At 42.2% G+C, this 16,812-nt stretch overlaps 1 protein-coding gene across 1 annotated transcript; it reads right to left on the bottom strand.

Moving 5' to 3' along the window:
- Positions 1-3,935: 3,935 nt before the first annotated feature.
- pnn (pinin, desmosome associated protein) lies at positions 3,936-9,634 on the bottom strand. Its single transcript, XM_046063092.1, has 9 exons — positions 9,476-9,634; positions 8,920-8,997; positions 8,166-8,237; positions 7,606-7,681; positions 7,271-7,365; positions 6,998-7,073; positions 6,471-6,626; positions 6,052-6,190; positions 3,936-5,889 (listed from the first exon to the last, which is right to left on the bottom strand). Exons 1-9 carry the CDS (start codon positions 9,586-9,588, stop codon positions 4,661-4,663), a joined length of 2,034 nt encoding a protein of 677 aa, XP_045919048.1. The 5' UTR covers positions 9,589-9,634; the 3' UTR covers positions 3,936-4,660.
- Positions 9,635-16,812: the final 7,178 nt, after the last annotated feature.

Genomic DNA, 16,812 nt, shown 5'->3' with positions numbered 1-16,812 from the left:
CATATTGAGGCGGACACAGTTCAGCTAGCTGGCTATAGTCATTCATTTGCAACCAGGATTCAGTTAAAAACATAAAATCTAGATTTTCAGACAAGATAAAATCATTTAAGATAAAAGTCTTACTTGAAAGTGATCTCACATCGAAGAGAGCCATTTTAAATGAGTTTGTTTTGGGTGCTGGAGTTGGTGCAGTTGTCCTAATCCTTAAGAGAATACTAATATTTCTGTGTGGGATGTGCACATTTCGGTTTACTGGTCTATGCGTGATGATGACAGGAATAGAAGTCTTTGGAACAACGCTGGGAGCAGACGGCTTTACATGCCAGCAGGTGGAGACAGTTGTTTGTGGCAGTGAGGCAGAGATCTGTTCAGTGAGCGGTGGTGTGTCCAGGTGTGCTGCATGAATGATTAGTCATTCACGTAAGTCATGTGTGGACCGCACCACATGCTGTTTGTGAGCAGCTAACATTTCTGAGCCCCGTTTGTTTGGGTGAAGTCCGTCTGTCTTAAAAAGAGACATTCTTTGCCAGAAAATATTAAAGTTATCGACATAACACACACCTTGAGCCATGCAGGCGGACTGGAGCCAGTCGTGGAGGCCAAGGAGTCTACTGAAGCGGCCAGCAGAGCGACCAACTGTGGGAATGGGACCAGAGATAAAAACGGACTTTCCACACTGCTTTAAAAAGTTAAAAAGACGGTTAAAATCTGATTTTGTCAGCTCAGACTGCTGAAGAGCTCTGTCATTTGTTCCCACATGGACTATCACTCTTGTGATGGAGTTTTTTATTTAAAATGTCAGCCGTGGTGGCACCGGGGAAGCAGTGAGTGGTAGCGTTAAAGACACAAATGTTTCTGGTTATGGAGTCACCAATTATTAGTGTGGCTGGGGAGAAAAGAGGACGAAGAGATGCCGGTTGTGGGGTTCCAGAGCAGGACGGAGCAGAATCTGCTTAAACATTGCGTGCGGACTGAGGATGGAGTGTGTGAGCTACCGAGTGTTGTGTTGGAGTAGCAGTAACAAACCTGAGAGAAGGGCTACCCGACGGTGCAGGGTAGAGACGGCCTCCGGAGCGTCTGAGCACATCCTCCTTCAGGATCCTACGTTGGGAAGCGGAGGTTTTTGACCGGGATGACAGCCGCCGATCAGGCCCAGCGGCAGTTATGGACATGTGGTTGGTGGATTTGGTATACAGTACAAGATACAATATGAACAGTAAGAACAGCGCTGAAATACAGAATGATGAATAATTAATAATTAATAACTGTTAGCCAGTAAACAGGTGGCTGATTAGAGGCAGAGTTACTGGTTTATTGCACAGGAATTGTTCCTGACACTGGGTCAGAAGTCAACTGTTCATCAGAGTGATGACTTGTGGGAAGAAACTGTTCCTGAGACTGTTGGTTTTGGCGTACAGTGCTCTGTAGCACCTACGAGAGGGGAGAAGCTGGAACAGGTTGTGTCAGGGGTGAGAAGGATTTGCAGTGATGTTTCCTGCCCGTTTACTGACTCTGGAAATGTATGTAAAGTCCTGAATGGAGGGCAGATTGGGACCGATGATCTTTTCTGCAGTCCTGACTACCCGCTGTAGTCTGCTCCTGTCCTTTTTGGTGGCAGATCCAAAACAGACAGGGATGGACATGCAGAGAACAGACTGAATAATGGCTGTGTAGAAGTGGATCTGCAGCTCTTTAGGCAGGTTGAGCTGCCTGAGGAGCTTGTAGTATTGTGTTGTAGGTGGAAAAGTATGTTGAGAGTAATGATATGCACATCATGTAGATGCAAGGCTATCAGAAAACAATGCTCATTGTTTTCAGTAGAAGAATGGCTGTAATTCTTCAGCATTTTTAAAGGAGACTGCACGCAGAACATGTCAGAAAGGCATTGCTGTGGCATGGAAAAAAGGGATGTAGCTACACTGTGTACCTGCTTATTTCCTCCAACAAAGATAAAAAAGCAAATTAACTACTTCTACATTAAGCTTTTGCTCTAATTCACTGCTTTCTTGTTTCATTTTCTGTCATTGTGAAATTTGTTTTTATTTCCCGTGTGTCTGTATTACTTGTTTGTTACAGGGTTGCTGGTTGTATTCTTTGTTGGCCTGCCTGGAGAAGCCTCTGCTGCCTGAAGCACACTCCTCCATCAGACAGCTGGCCAGGAGATGTGCTCAACTCCGCAGTACACTGGTACGATTCAGTTTGCACCGCTGTCCTGTAGCCTGTGAGGATCCGTATTTCTTTCCTGTGTATTTAAGTGTCGACCTACAAGTGGCTATTTTTGGGTCTATCTTTGCTGCTAAAACTTCACTGCAGAAGTACTGCCACAGACTTGACTAAATGTTTGTAGGTCGCACTCTAGTTCCACACAGCTCGTGCTAATTGGCAGTGTTTTGCTAGTAATGAATGGATAACTCTTTTTCATTTTTATTTCTTAAGAAAGACATTACTGCGTTTTTAAATGTGAACTATTCAGTTTGCTCATCTTGTCAGAATTTGACTCTTGACGTGATATATTAGAGCTGGTAATATGTCATGCTTTTATTCCACAGGAGAGTCAGGAGGATGAGCAACTGCCTGCCCTCAACCTGCTCATCTGTCTTGTTGCCAGGTATTTACCAATCAGCCCAAATCGTTTATATTGATCAGGTCATATAACATTTTATATATCAGGACTGATACATGGTTAGCCGTATAAAGTGAGTGTTAGTGGTCTTACTACTACCAATATCTAATTTGTTTAGCATGATTATACCAATATATTACAATTTGAAATATATATTAAAAAGACTTGTCAGATTTCACTTGTGTGTGTGTAACACTGTATCCGTGAATTATGCTCATTTCCTTTTGTCTTTCCTGCAGATACTTTGAGCAGAATGACCTGGCAGACCAGCCGGAGGCAACAGAGGGTTGAACTGTAGTGACCTATCAACAAGACATTGAAGAAAATGTTGAGTCCTCTCAGTGATGCAGCATTCGATCTCTACAGTTAATAAGAAACCTTTGGAATTTGAAGATGGAGACTTTCCAAACAAGTACAATCAGTGAAGAGAACTTAACATTTTCAAGGATGCAACACTACACACGGCCATGCAGAGGGCTGTGGGGGTTCTGAGTGTGTTGCAATGAAAGTTGACGGAACCAAAAGGGACTGGATAATGACCTCAAAACCTGTATTATTTCAAGTAACTTGCTGATGTGAATGGACCTCTGCTGATATGGGACAGAAGCCAGAGCAGCCTGATTTGCATTTGATAAGTGGTACATGTTCTTGTGAATTTAGCCCTGACATTCATAGACAAAATGCAAGATTTGTCTATTAAACTGTTTATTTGTAGTATAACTACTTGAGTGGACTTTATTGTTGGTCAAATGCTTATGCCCTCACAAGTATAGCAAATATGTGCACACCAACCACGATATTTAATAAGTGACCCAGAGGATCCCCTGTCTGAGCTCAGGTTTCATGGTAATGACCCACCAAACACAGTATGGCTAGCCACTCATCATGATCATGCAGTTTACGGACTGCCTCCACTGGTGCTGAACCAAGTTTATTACAACAGACATAGTAATTGTAGAGTAAAGATGTATCATTACTCTGCCCAACATAACTATTGTCTTTATAGCCCTGTGTCCTATAAACAATTATATTTTAGAGGCTTCAGAATGACGCAAACCAATTTTGATGTATTCAGTCTTGAACTTAAAGGATGCAGTATATATTTTAGCAGAAATGCTTTAACATTGATGGTTTCCAAGTGAAAATACCACATTCCAGCTTTTCAAGTGTGAGGATTTGCTGGTTAAAGCAATGTTAGAGATGTCACCTTAGATTAATGGAAATTTCTGTATTTTGGCATTTTACAAACCCAACAATTAATGGGAAGTCAGTTGCAGCGCTAGTACGACTGAAAAAATTCCACCCACACACATTTCCACTAATACCTCACCTTTAATTTGAAGCAGATAATCAGTTGGTACAAAAAAAAAAAACATTTGCAAAAACCTGTATGACAAAATCACATGTACCCAGGTGATGAAGATACAAGGGCCTTGACTTTGATCAAATAGTGGAAATAAATGACTAACAGCGTTGTCACATCAACTTGAAAACAAAACTACTGTAAGGTTACCACTACCATAACCATCAATGCCCCAGCCGATGGAATTATGACTAGGATGAAAAACTTTAAACATTCAACGCCATCTCTTCATCATAGTTCCACAAGACCTTTTTTAAAAAACCCAAATGTCAGGCCAAAGATTAATCATTTGGACTTAAAATGACAGGACTAAAATGAGGTCTTTGAATAGTTTCGCCCGCCTGAAACCTGTTTAGCAAGGGCTCCATTGGAGACGGTATAAGTTGCCCTGCCAGATGCACCACTGAGACTAAAAGTCCCGTTTACATTTATTTTGCCAAGAAAAAGGGGAAAACATTGGAGAAAAATTATAAGCACACGTCCACTGTTTAGCGTCAGTCTTGACATCTATTTAAAAATTCCTACAGTGTAAAAATCTGCCCATGTTAAAACTTCAATAAGCCTTTATGTGAGATGTTTTAAGGAGAAATGATAGTTTAAAACTCGTCATCTTGTGTCATCCAGTAAATGGTGGAGTTTGTCAGCGATACCAAACGGAGGCTGAAAGAACCACATTAACGTCTCTTGTCCTTCCTGTCTCTATCTTTATGCTCCCTATCGCTCCGGGAAGACCTGCCCCTCCCTTCCTCGCTCCTCTTCCTCCTCTCCTTCGATCCCTTCGAGTCCCTCCCTCCTCCGCTACTCCCTCCTCTCTTGTGGTGACTTCTCTCTTCTCCTTTCTTCCTGCCCCTGTCCGACGGCCTTCTCTTGCGCTTACCGCCGTCTCGGCTGCGACTTCGGCTGCTGTTGGACGATGAGGACGAAGAGGACGATGATGATGAAGAGGAGCGGCTGGATCCGGAGGAAGAGGAGGAGCTTCCGCTGGAGGAGGAGCCGGAGGAGGAAGAGGAGGAGCTGTTACTATGACTGCGGCCCTTCCTCGGCTCCTTTTCCTTCTTCCTCCCTCTCCTACCATCCCGTTCCTCCTTAGAGGGTGCAGGGGTAACGCTGGGGGCCTGGGTGTCAGGCAGTTTCTGGGGTGCTTCATCCCCTGGCTTCCCTTCCACAGCCGGGTTCTTGACTGTTAAGTCCTGGACCTCGAGGCCAGGGATGATGATATCCTGCCCAGGCACTGTGGAGGCCGTTTGAGACCCAGGGGTCTTCTCCTCCAGAATCCCAGAGGACGTAACGGCTGGTTCCCCTGCGATGTGGCTGACCTGAGGCTGGTGGCTGGTGTTTGGTGCTTCTTGGCTGGTTACGGTCGGTTCAGAGAACTGGGTGTCCTTGGTCTTTTCGTTTTGGAGGTCTGTGGGCCCCTGTTTACTCTCCGTTTCTCCCTCACTCCTGTCCTCCTGCTCTGGCCCGCCCTCCACCTCCATCTCCTCTGACCCTGGACTTGCTTCCTTCTCTCCCTTCTCTCCCCTGTCCCCGCTGTCTTTAACCCCCTCCTCTCCTTCCTTCTTCTTCTCCTCATTACCCTCTTCACTTAACTCTATCCCCTCCACCTCTTCCTCCACCTTCTTCAACACTTCCTTCCCCCCTTCTTCCTTTGCTGTCACCTTTCTACCCCCCTCATTCCTCCTATCCTCCTCCTCCTCATCTTCCTCCTCCTCTTCCTCCATCTCTGCACCCCCCCTGTTACCTGTCACCTTGACTACCTGGCCTGCTGGCTTACCCTCCGCCGAGTGGTCCATCCCTGTTGCTGCTGCGTTGCTGTCCTGGTCGCGGTTTGGCTGTCGCCGGGGGCGGGACTCCATCTTGCTGAGGTGTTCGGCAAAAGCCTCACACCTCTCCTCAAACACAGCTGTAAAGAAAACAAAACCATGGAATCACAGAGGTTACGGAGTGAATAACACATGCACCGGTTTTCTCTGGGTGACTGGGTAACACCGTGTCAAGATTTAAACACGTCTTTCTAAGTACAAGAAACTTCCTCTCTTCAAGCATAAGCAAGAACCCTACTGACCGTTTAGTTTCTTGGTGGAGTCATCGAGGAGTTTCTGTGTGGCGGAGCACATTTTTCCAGGCAGGTAGAAGATATGAGGCTTGGTCTTGGTACGAATGTATTTTACCAGACGATTATTGTGGCTGGTCCACTCCTCTTGCTGTCAGTGGAGGGAAGAGAACGTTAAATACAATTCTTTCAAAGCTACTCATTTGCTTAGTATACAAATCACAACAAAACAAAAGTTTTGCACATTTGCACCCTACTGCTGAATAATTTATCTCCACATGCAAATAAATCTGTCAATGCCACTAGTAAACTACTTTAAAAAAGAAAAGGCCTGTAGCTATTACAGTCACCTGTCCCACCTTTTTGTCTTCCATTTCCAATGTCTCTAGTTTCTACTGGCCCCAAAATGGTGTTAAGACGTATTTTCTTACCAGCTGAGCTAATTCCACTTTCTGTTCTAGTAGTCTCAGCTCAGTCTGTTTGGCTCTCCTCTCTTCAAACAGCTCCCTCTTTTCATTCTCCACCTTCTTTTTCTCAGCTTCAGCCTGAACCTCAAGCTTCTGCTCGATCTCTGTACGTCGCTTTTGCTGTGTGGGAAAAAGCAGAAGATGGACGGAGACGAGAAAGACAATCATTAAGTTATTACCTAACTTACTGTATAAATACTGTGTCCACTGTGTGGATGCTATTGGGGACTGAATGGATATATCCTCAATAAACAAATGTAAAATTACAGAGATAATACAAACAAGCAATTTTGTAGCACAGGGTTTTCCACTATGGCCCTGCTTCCATGCATTACCTTGCATTTCTTAAATCAAAGCACATACATTAACCCAGAAAAAGGTTTGACATTTTCAGTCTGGTTTCAGTGACAGTTTAGCTAAAAACCACCTTCATATTGAGAAAGTGTGTTAATAAGCTCAACAGTTCACATATATTGGAGAGATTTCCTCACCTTCTCTGTTGAGACATTGGACTCCTGTTTGAATTTTTGCAGGGTCCCCATCAGCAGACCAAACATACGCCGATTCCTGACCAAGAAAACACAAAGCCACCATCACATACAACTCCGCTGTTTCAGCTATGCAATGATTAATATGGACCCTTAGCTTCAGATTTGTTTTTTCCATTCCTTATCTTCAGTTTGCTGGTGCCATTTAATTTCATGATAAAGATTACGACAATCGTGAAGTCAAGGACAGCAGTCTCGTAGCTCATGTTGGCCTACCTCTGTTTGCCCCTCTCATCCATGGTTTGGTCCTGAATGAGGTCTCTGCGTGTTCTCTCCTTGGAGGTAGCTACTACAGACGACTGCAACGCCGGCTGAGAGAAGAAGAAAACATGAGTGAAAACCAATTTATTAGGACAGTTTGTCTTTCAGAACACTGACCGTCTTAGCTTCCCCTAATTAACATCTAAATGTGACAGTTAATGATAATCTCTCTGACAGAACACTATCTAAGCAGCATTTGATGTGTTTTGTATTTACTTATTTCAAAACTGACCACCCAGGCTGTGTGTTGATACCAAAGGACTAATAGAAAACTAACTCTTTATTCTTACCTTTTTGACATCGTCATCATCCTCAGCGTCGCTGTCGTGACGCGCGTCTCTCCTGGCCCTCTGGTCCCCCGCCAGCCTGCAGACACACGCACAAAGACAAGACGGCACATGTAAACAAAGCAAATGCTGCTGTCATAGCCATAAAGGCAGACGTGCTAACTGCAGTCCCACATCTGCCGGAAAGCCAAGTATGAAAGTGCATCAGCTATTTCCTGGGGTGTAATTTGAACAAAATATGAGCACGCAATGGAAGATAAACCTCATATTTTCTGATTGCTGTTCAGCCTGAGGCAGTAATATGGGCTATTTTAAAATTAAACTGTTTAGATTTCTTGAGCAATACCAGTAAGTAATACCATCATTCAACACATTTTAAAACTGGTTATATTTTGTTGATAAATGAGTTGAAGGTCTATTTGTTTCACTAATCTACTCTCCCATCCTCAAAGCTAAACAGTCATGATTTAACACATGGAATAGATTTACCATCATGAAAACATGTGCAGAGTTGCTGTTAGATGCACACGCACATAAAATAAAAAAAGAAGTTATATTCTCACCTCAGCAGGGCACCTTCGATGTCCCTCTGCTTGGCAGGGGGGCCGCCGCTTCCAATGTCTGAGAGACTACGCCTGGAGAAGGACACAGACAGTGATTAGAGGGAAGCAGGCAATTTAAGACAATCAACTCTGATTCAAAGATTTTTATATCCGTAAGAACAAACAATGGTCTGTGCAATTTTTGTCAGCTGCAGCATTAGTTTGTTTCACAAACACATATAGGAGAATTGACTGTTTTGTATATAGGAACAACGGTTTCAATCCAAACCACTAAAAATGTGCAAATTGTCCAAATACGTAGTGTACTGTGTGCAACTGAATTGTATAGTATTGCAATGAGTGGTATTTAGTTTACCCTCATTCATAAATTGGAAATTAGTTAGTTTAAATCGACCAAACAGCAGCAAAAAAGTCCATAATTTAAAGCATGGTGTGCTTTTTAATTCCACAGCCTCTTACTGACAACTTCTCTGTTATGGGGTAAAGCAAGTCTACAGATTAATACTTTTATCAATTAAGTGGCAGTTGGTGTGTCTTTCAATGGCCAAATTCAGAAATGAGGCTAAAACAAATACAAATGTGTGTACTTTTACTGTTACACATGGTCAAACTATAACTGCTGAAAAAAAAACAACTTTAAATTCCCCTTGTGGGATTAAAGTAGGTTTTCTTCTGCTGCTGCTTGATGTTTTCTAATAAAAGTTTGTAGGGCTTGCTCGCCGTTTGTGAGTGTGAATGCAGTCCACAGCTTTACCTGAGCAGGTTGATTCCTCTGCCTCTACCTCCACCGGGGCCTGCCATGGGGCCGCCGAGTCGACGGATCTGACCCGGTCTATAAACACAGTAAGAAACAGGGCCAACACAAAGTCAGTCGTCCTTTATACTCCAATCGGCTCCGAAAGAATACAGAGAAAACTAAGTTAAGATCTCGCTACTTCGTCAGAATCACAGCCAGTAGGTAGTAAGGACTACACAGGTAGGTTAAGTCGGTGGTGACACTCGGACGACGCCTAACACAGGGCCTAGCTGGCCCAATACATATTTCACTCCAAGGTTAAGAATAGTTATTTATTCTGGGTAAACTTGTTACGTTTGCGTGACCAATCCCATCATTTAGCAAACACGCAAGGCAAGCGTGTGCATGTTCAGCCAACACAGAACAGTCTACGATGTGGAAACGTTAATGTTTGCTAACCAGCTAAACGACTCATGCTAGTAGCACATACCGCTAGTCGTTTGAATGCTAGCAAGTTAGCTTTTCACTAGAAATACACCAAAAGGTAAAAACAACCTGGGCGTTTCTTTTTTACCTTGATTCATTTGGATCACGCCCCGTCAATTTACGAATATTATCGTCCACATTTTTCAAGCTTTCCTTGGCTTTTTCGAGCTGGTCTTGCAAGCTCCGCACTACCACCGCCATCTTGCTTTCAGTTAGCGCGAATCACGTGTTTCTCTTCTTCCTCTTCTAGCTTCCTTGCTCTTTTTTTTTCTTCGCGTTTACCGGCTGCTGACACGCGGCGTTGTGGTGTATTACCGCCATCTGCTGAACACTTCTTATCCTACCACTGAAAGCTAACGCAGCTTTAAAGTTTACACGTTGACATTTAAATGTTTACGCAAATTACCATTGCTTGAAAATGATCACAATTTTCTCATAAAGGTAAACAAGATTATAGTAGGCTAATGATATGTGCGACTCCACACCCCAAAACACAGGCCTGTTTGTTTCACAGTATTTCCTGAAAAGCACATAAAGTGAAACAAAGCATGTATAATCTACTGCATTAAACCTACTGAAAAAAATGCTTTGATGCAACATAGTAATGTAGGAGACATTAAATTATGACCCTTACTGGAGCTGAACGGTGTCATATGTGAACTGTTCTCAGTAAGCCCAGAATTTCTTGGAGTGGTCCTGCTGTCAGAAGTCACAAGATCCCCAGGAATTACAGTAACATTACCATAAACAAAGTCAGTCAAATCATTATTTATAACTTGATAGTGTTACCTACAGACAAACAAACCAACAAGGCATATGAACAGTAGGATTTATGCTCTGTTTGTGACCTCATAGATGATGTCACAGCTGGCATTTTATTGTAGCCACTCATGTGAAGATCATCTGTCAGGCAAGATAACAGTGTATGTATGACATTCTTAAGTTCTTAAGAATGGTTGTTAAAAAAAGTCAAAAGAAATGTTTATTTAAATAAAGAAGTGTGATACTAGGCTACTGCAATTTTCCCAAGTAGAATACACATCTGTCTTGAACTCAGATCTGGAAATTTATCTCTGATTTCAGAGATTTGGAAAGTATGCATTTGTGTTTAGCTTGTATTTAGAGCAGAAGAGAACAAAGTGTTCCTCATTTTGTTTTATTTCCCCTGAGTCAAAGGGAACATGCATTCTTTCTTCTCTTGGCAGCTAGTCTCTGAATGCCTGCCTGTTTTCTTTTGATCACAAACCGCAGTGAGGTGAGAACACCAGCTCTGAATTGTGCGTCTAAGATTGAAAATAAAGCCTCTTTGAGTCCTGCTGCTTTGCAGCTCTAGCATATCAAAGTGGGAACAAACCTCAGATTTTCTGTTTCATACAGCCCTATTATTACTAAACCACCGCAAACTTTAGAAGAATTCCTCCTGATATGTCATTTCTACAAGAAATACTGTAAATGAACTCGAAGCATGAACATCTGTGTCTTTAAGTCATCTATTAGACTAGGAGTTGCAAGAATATAAAAACAATAAATAACAATATATTAATAACTTCTCCTATACCGGTGTGTGACACACTTCAGTGAAGTTGAGTAAGTCTTTGGTATTAATCAACATTCTGCTGGGGAATAACTGAATGTCACCCAGTGTTTTATTTGTCACCTCCACAGTAACTGTGGCACACACAAAAATATACAATTGTGTTTCAGCTTAATTGCATAACACCCACATGATAATCTTGTAGTCTCATTATCCATATCCAGGCGTGAACAAGCTCTTTGTCTGAGCTCTGAACATGGCAGGAAACTAAGAAAACTGAGCAGTGAGCATTTTTCTCCGCTGTGTTGGCATTTCTGCGTGTGTGTTTGGAAGCAAATGTACATGTCAAACAACCACAGCATAACTGTTCATGTCCATTAAATCCAACTGTGTGCATCAAAACAGTCTCTCTCAAAATCACTGTGTGGCTTGAACAGCCTAGTCAGAACTCATAAGGTCAGTTCTACCTGTGGCCTCAGATAGTAGCATTTTGAGGTCTCACTGCAAACGGACAAGTCTTGTTAACAATGTGTCAGGTGCAGGTGCTGTCTGCTTGGGAAAAGGTTCATGAGCAATTACTGATACCATCAAGGCTAATTGTAGAATGAATGATCAGTAAAAGCAACCATAGAAAATACTTTTCTTCATATTGAAGAATGTGAGTGAGTTGCACCTTTCTTCCACAGTTTTTAGGTGTGGCTTTTGGCTGCATCATCCTCATTCTTATCTATGGCCTCCACCCCCCAATATGACAGTATTGTATAATATTTGTATTGATTAAAGAGTGAGCAGAGGGAAAAGCACCGATCCTCTTGCTTTGTTGATGTCTGCCTGCATTGGCTCAGTCTTTCAGTATCTCTTTTTCCTCCATTCACCTCCTCTCTCTCTCTGTTCATCACTAACCAACAATTTCCCCTGTACTTTCCTTGTTGTGTTGTCATGGCGACAGTAGTTGAATCTCATTTGAAAGTGTTTCATGTCGCTTCCTCCCCTGAGGGGAAAGATGAGATGTGTTACCAGGCCCTTCTGGAGTGTCGGCCCATTGAGAAGAGCTCATATCAGTGTCCCCGCCTCATCGACGATCCTCCCTTGGATAGAGTCTGTCTTCTGTAACCCTACAGGTGCATCTCAGAAAATTAGAATATTGTGGAAAAGTTCATTATTTTCTGTACTTTAAGATAAAAATTTTAACTTTCATATGTTCTCGATTCATTACACAAAGTGAAATATTTCAGGCCTTTTAATGATTTTCTGATTACAGCTCATGGAAATCAAACATCCAGAGTCAGCGTGTATACACACATGATGTATGCAATGTGCATTTTTCAAGTAAGCACAACAATGATACAGAATAGTGTGATACAATAAGTGCTACAGCTTTATAAATTACTGACAAGTGGACAGAGGAAAACAGTGGGATTGTTATAGAGAGCTGTATGCAGTGGCGTTAACAGTTCAAAAAATGACAGAGGGCTCAGGGAATACGTCCTTTTTGAAAGCTCAGCTGTCAGTGAGGCGCTCCAGCTTACGCTTCGTAGCAGAACATCAAACAGACAGCGCCGCATGAGGTAACTAGAAACTGTTAGTTGCAATTGATTGACCTTTCATAAGATAAGGGCGTTAGTCCTTTCTAGTCTGGCTTCTTTAAAGTTCTCCACCCTTCACAGGTCCGTCTGTCGGCTAGTACAGTGGTTCCCAACCTGCTGTAGTAGCTGTGACTCACTGGGCAGGCACAACCGGTTTTGTTTCATCTTCACCAGTGAGCTTTAAATGGTCCGTCTTTAAAGCTTCTGTAGATCAATTTATAAATTTGCTCTTTGAAATCTGCAATACAAATACAAGTTTATGAGCATTATGAGGTGATTAGCAGCCCTGACTGGAGAGGTGGTCAGCCTTAGATGATTGGTGGTTTGCAGAGGGAATTCAGATGCAGGAACATTTACACGTCAGCAATACTGACCACTGATAATTGTCTAATAGTAAAAAGGCTGTAAAAACTAAAGACCCCTATAACCAGCTTCTTGTAGTTGATGCTATATAACCCTCTAAACAATATAGTGACCATCTTTTAACCCCAGGGAATATTACTTGCGCATACCCAGAATGCTGCTGAAGCTGAAAACAGAAGTTAAAGACACAATAAGACAATGGAAGCAAACGATTTTTTAATGCTTTTATTCACTGACTAAAAGAAGAGAAGCATTCATTCAACATTAATTCAAACCAACACTTTCGGCAGGTTGACCGCTCAAGTGTACGCCGTCGGTCAGTTAAGAGGTTTCACATGGAGGTTGCAAAACATATCCTCCCTTTTCTACGCAACAGAACCATTGATCAACACTGTTCTCTATGGTAAAATCTGTCCTCTCAGCTGGAGGACTCGCTCCCTGCAGACTAAACCAAAAAAAAAAAAAAAAACAGCTGGAAAGGTTTCAAATCAAAGTTTTATATTATTTCAGTCTTAAGAGCGGTTTCCCAGACACAGATTAAGCCAAGTCCTCAATTACAAAAGCTCTCACATATGGACTACAGGGGGACGTTTAAGAGGAGGAACTTTTCTCTGCTGGTTAAAACAAGTCTCAATCTATGCTGTTAATAAACCAGCTCGCAAAATACTTCAACAGATGTATTTGAAGACACAGACTACACTCAGATCAGATTTTTAAGAAAGAAATGAAATGTTCTTAAAGTATGCTCCATGTTATTAGAAATCTTGTCCAGCTGTGATTTGGGTTCCGTCTGGTTCCCTGCTTTCAGGAAGAAGGTGAAACCCACTGCTATGTGCTCCCTTTAACAGACACAATCACACAGGAACATAACGCTCAGAATATTCAACATTGAGGATGGTAAAACCATTTTCGCAAAACACACACAACAACATAGCTTCTGATTTACAAAGTCTTGTGTGATTTTATAATATACTTCATGTTCATAAATTGAACCCGGACATGTGTTGCATAAGAGTATACCACGGTAATGCATTGTTGATACCTATACAAATATGCACTGTGAGAGTTTATATATCTATTCTATAGTTTATATTTCTTCCTCAATGGTTTTCTAAAGACGCAGCCGGGCGCTGTCAGCACTGCTTGTGCCCCTTTGTGGCCACTAGTAAGACTGCTGTTATTGCAAACTGTCCTGATTTTAAACAAATGCACAACATTCGTACCACGATAAAACTAGGGGCCGTCTAGCCAGTCTCACAGAGACCAAGAGTGAGCCCGCTGTCACCGCTGCTGTCGCTAGGCTGGCTGACCAGAATCAAAAGATCTTAAAACTAAAATGATAAGATTTCACAAATCATCATAAGGCCAAGTATTGTCATTGCAAGATCTTATTAGTTTATGTCTTCATTTCTACTGCGTGACAGTGAGAAAAAGAAAATATAAAAACTGAAGAAAAAAACCCAAATAAAACCCACACAAACAAAAAGAGACGAGTGTGGATTATATGCATTCCTCTTGCATAGTTGTGAAGCTGGACTGGGCAGCAGGCCTGCCTGCCTGGCTAATTAGGAGGTTTGGCTCTCCAGACTTGACAAGAAAGACTTTGTTTAGCAGCCAGAAACATCAGAGCCACAGAAGCTGAGATCTAAATGAAGATAGTTGGCTGACACTGAGCATGAATATCTATCAGTTCCTTGATATAGCCAGGTGCTACACCAACCTCTAGGGAATGCACCAGAACAACTGACAGAGTTTGGCCAGGTAATGCTATCAGTGCCATTTTGTTGTTTCTTCTCTTCTGATCTGAACTATAAATACAGTGTGGCAAGTATATGATACTACCCTTATGACCGTTATGCTGAGATCCTCATCATAAACTGGATGGAAAACATGTTTTAGTGTCAGCTAAGGCTGAAATTGAAAACTGGAGAATCCAAACTTCCTCTAAGGCTCTCAGTGTTGCTAACTGCTGTTGGCCTGGCTCTGTGTGAACCTCCACTTCACTGAGATTTTATCAAGCTTTATACACATCTATCTATATCTGTTACACAGGACTGATTTTATACCAGTGCAATGCACATCCAGTGTTTTTCTCCAAGTAACAGAAGCATATATTAGGATGTTAATTGGATTCTTCACATTCCTGCATTAGTCCAGCCCTATGTGAGCTCATTCAAAGTCTTACATGTACTGATAGTAGTCTATGGTCTTAGCATTTAGATTTTAAAAATAAACACAAACAGGAAGCATCTGAAATCTCACATTGTGATGAGGAAACCCTGTCTCTTAATGGTAATCCCTTCAGAAACCTTACCATTTTTCTACAGCTAGTGTAAGTATATACTTATTTCCAAAAACATTGCAAACACCCTGAGAGTGAACACTACAAACTCTCAAGTTGGCATGGAGTCTGAGCAATCATCAAAGTGGAAATGAAACTGGTCATGTCTGATGTGTGTCTGCCTGTGGCTCTGAACTTGTATTTAGACTGATGTGGATCTGACAAAGTCTGCCGCTTTGGTACTAAAATAACAAATGCTGACACTTCTGTCCATGTCAATGATCTTAGTATTGGCTATTATAGTAGTATAAGCAAAAGTGTCAAATCAAACTCTTTGTTTATGGGCCTGGTAGGACTGACATATCCAGATCCCTTTATATCTACAGTTCTGCGATCGCAACAGCTGTCAAGGCCAACTGTCTCAGATGGACTACATTAGAGGCCAGCTCTGTGGATTCAATGGCCCATCAGGCCACATGGGCCCTGTTATCTTTCAGGGTTTCTCTATGAATGCATATAAAGAGCACAAAAATAAAAAAAATAAAAAAAAACAGGTCAAAAGGGCAAATTGAACTGGCCGCAACCACGTCAATGTACAGTAACTGCGGGTAATGGTCTCCCGATTAACTGACAGCCCATCTCCCCACTAGAGCCTTCAAACTTGTCATTTTAATGGCTGAACTCATTAAAAAAATAAGGCTCTGCTAGCTGTGTGTCAATCACTCTGTGTATACACAGTATAGTATAGTCATACACAAACCTCTGCATGTGGTGTATAAAAAAGTTGAGCCCAAACTTCAGGTGCCCCTGTGTATCCATAGTGATGTGTGTATTCATGCCGGTACTAAATATGTAGACTAGCTTCCACTTACTCACTGTATTGTGATGTTCTTTAACCTGGCCGATAACAGAGTAGCTAATCCTTATACTTAGCACAGTCAGTGCAAGTTGCTTTCATGTGTGATCCTTTGTGTGCCGGACACCAGAATTGCCTCTGAAGTATCATGTGAAAGCAAAGATTGGCATTGCAGAAACGCACATTAGAAACACAGTCAGCCTTTAAAAGATCAACTCACTTTAAACAACCACTTCTAAATGGCATCACACCTCAACACTGCTCAGACCAGCTGGTAATCTGATGTGACCCGTCAACACTAGCTGCGTCCCAGATCCCTTGGAACAAACAGACCAACTAATTCAAAGTTAAAAAATATATAGTCTAATTTTGATGTAGACCCTTCAGCCATGTAGTAAACTGTTTGCCAGTCAGATGGCCTGAGCGACCCCCATGTGGAATGTCCTGTTCCTTGCAGATGTCTAGCAGCAAATCACTTTACAGCTCCAAAAGCCTGGGACTAAACACTTCCCATCAAATTTGACCGTGGCCACGGGCTTCCCATACATCATATCAGATCAGGAACACGAGCCTTTGCCCAAGCTGGGAAGCTACAGTGTGTCACAAAGTAGCTTCTGGAAGCATCTGAGGGAGTGTTTAGTCCCAGACATGTTCGGATATTGAACAAAACTCCTTGTCCTCTTCGCCTTTATTTTTACATTCACTCACTCCTCACAGTGAAACAGGTGATGGAAAAAAAAGAAGGAGGGGGGGTACAGTGGTGAGCAAATACTGTTGTCATGGTCCAACTCCAGACCTCTCTGCT

This window comes from Micropterus dolomieu, linkage group LG11 (genome assembly GCF_021292245.1).
Source record: "Micropterus dolomieu isolate WLL.071019.BEF.003 ecotype Adirondacks linkage group LG11, ASM2129224v1, whole genome shotgun sequence".
In the NCBI taxonomy this organism is placed as follows: domain Eukaryota; kingdom Metazoa; phylum Chordata; class Actinopteri; order Centrarchiformes; family Centrarchidae; genus Micropterus; species Micropterus dolomieu.
Note: the sequence above shows the minus strand (reverse complement) of the source record. Positions and strands in the feature narration are given on the sequence as shown.

What these genes read in the sequence shown, in the direction of transcription:
- pnn (XM_046063092.1), bottom strand. Translation starts at nt 9,588, where the DNA reads ATGGCGGTGGTAGTGCGGAGCTTGCAAGACCAGCTCGAAAAAGCCAAG. An exon ending in CGTGATCCAAATGAATCAAG is followed by an intron (nt 8,998 to 9,475) that starts GTAAAAAAGAAA and finishes CTGTGTTTATAG; the next exon opens with ACCGGGTCAGATCCGTCGAC. An exon ending in CTCCACCAAGAAACTAAACG is followed by an intron (nt 5,890 to 6,051) that starts GTCAGTAGGGTT and finishes TTTTCTTTACAG; the next exon opens with CTGTGTTTGAGGAGAGGTGT.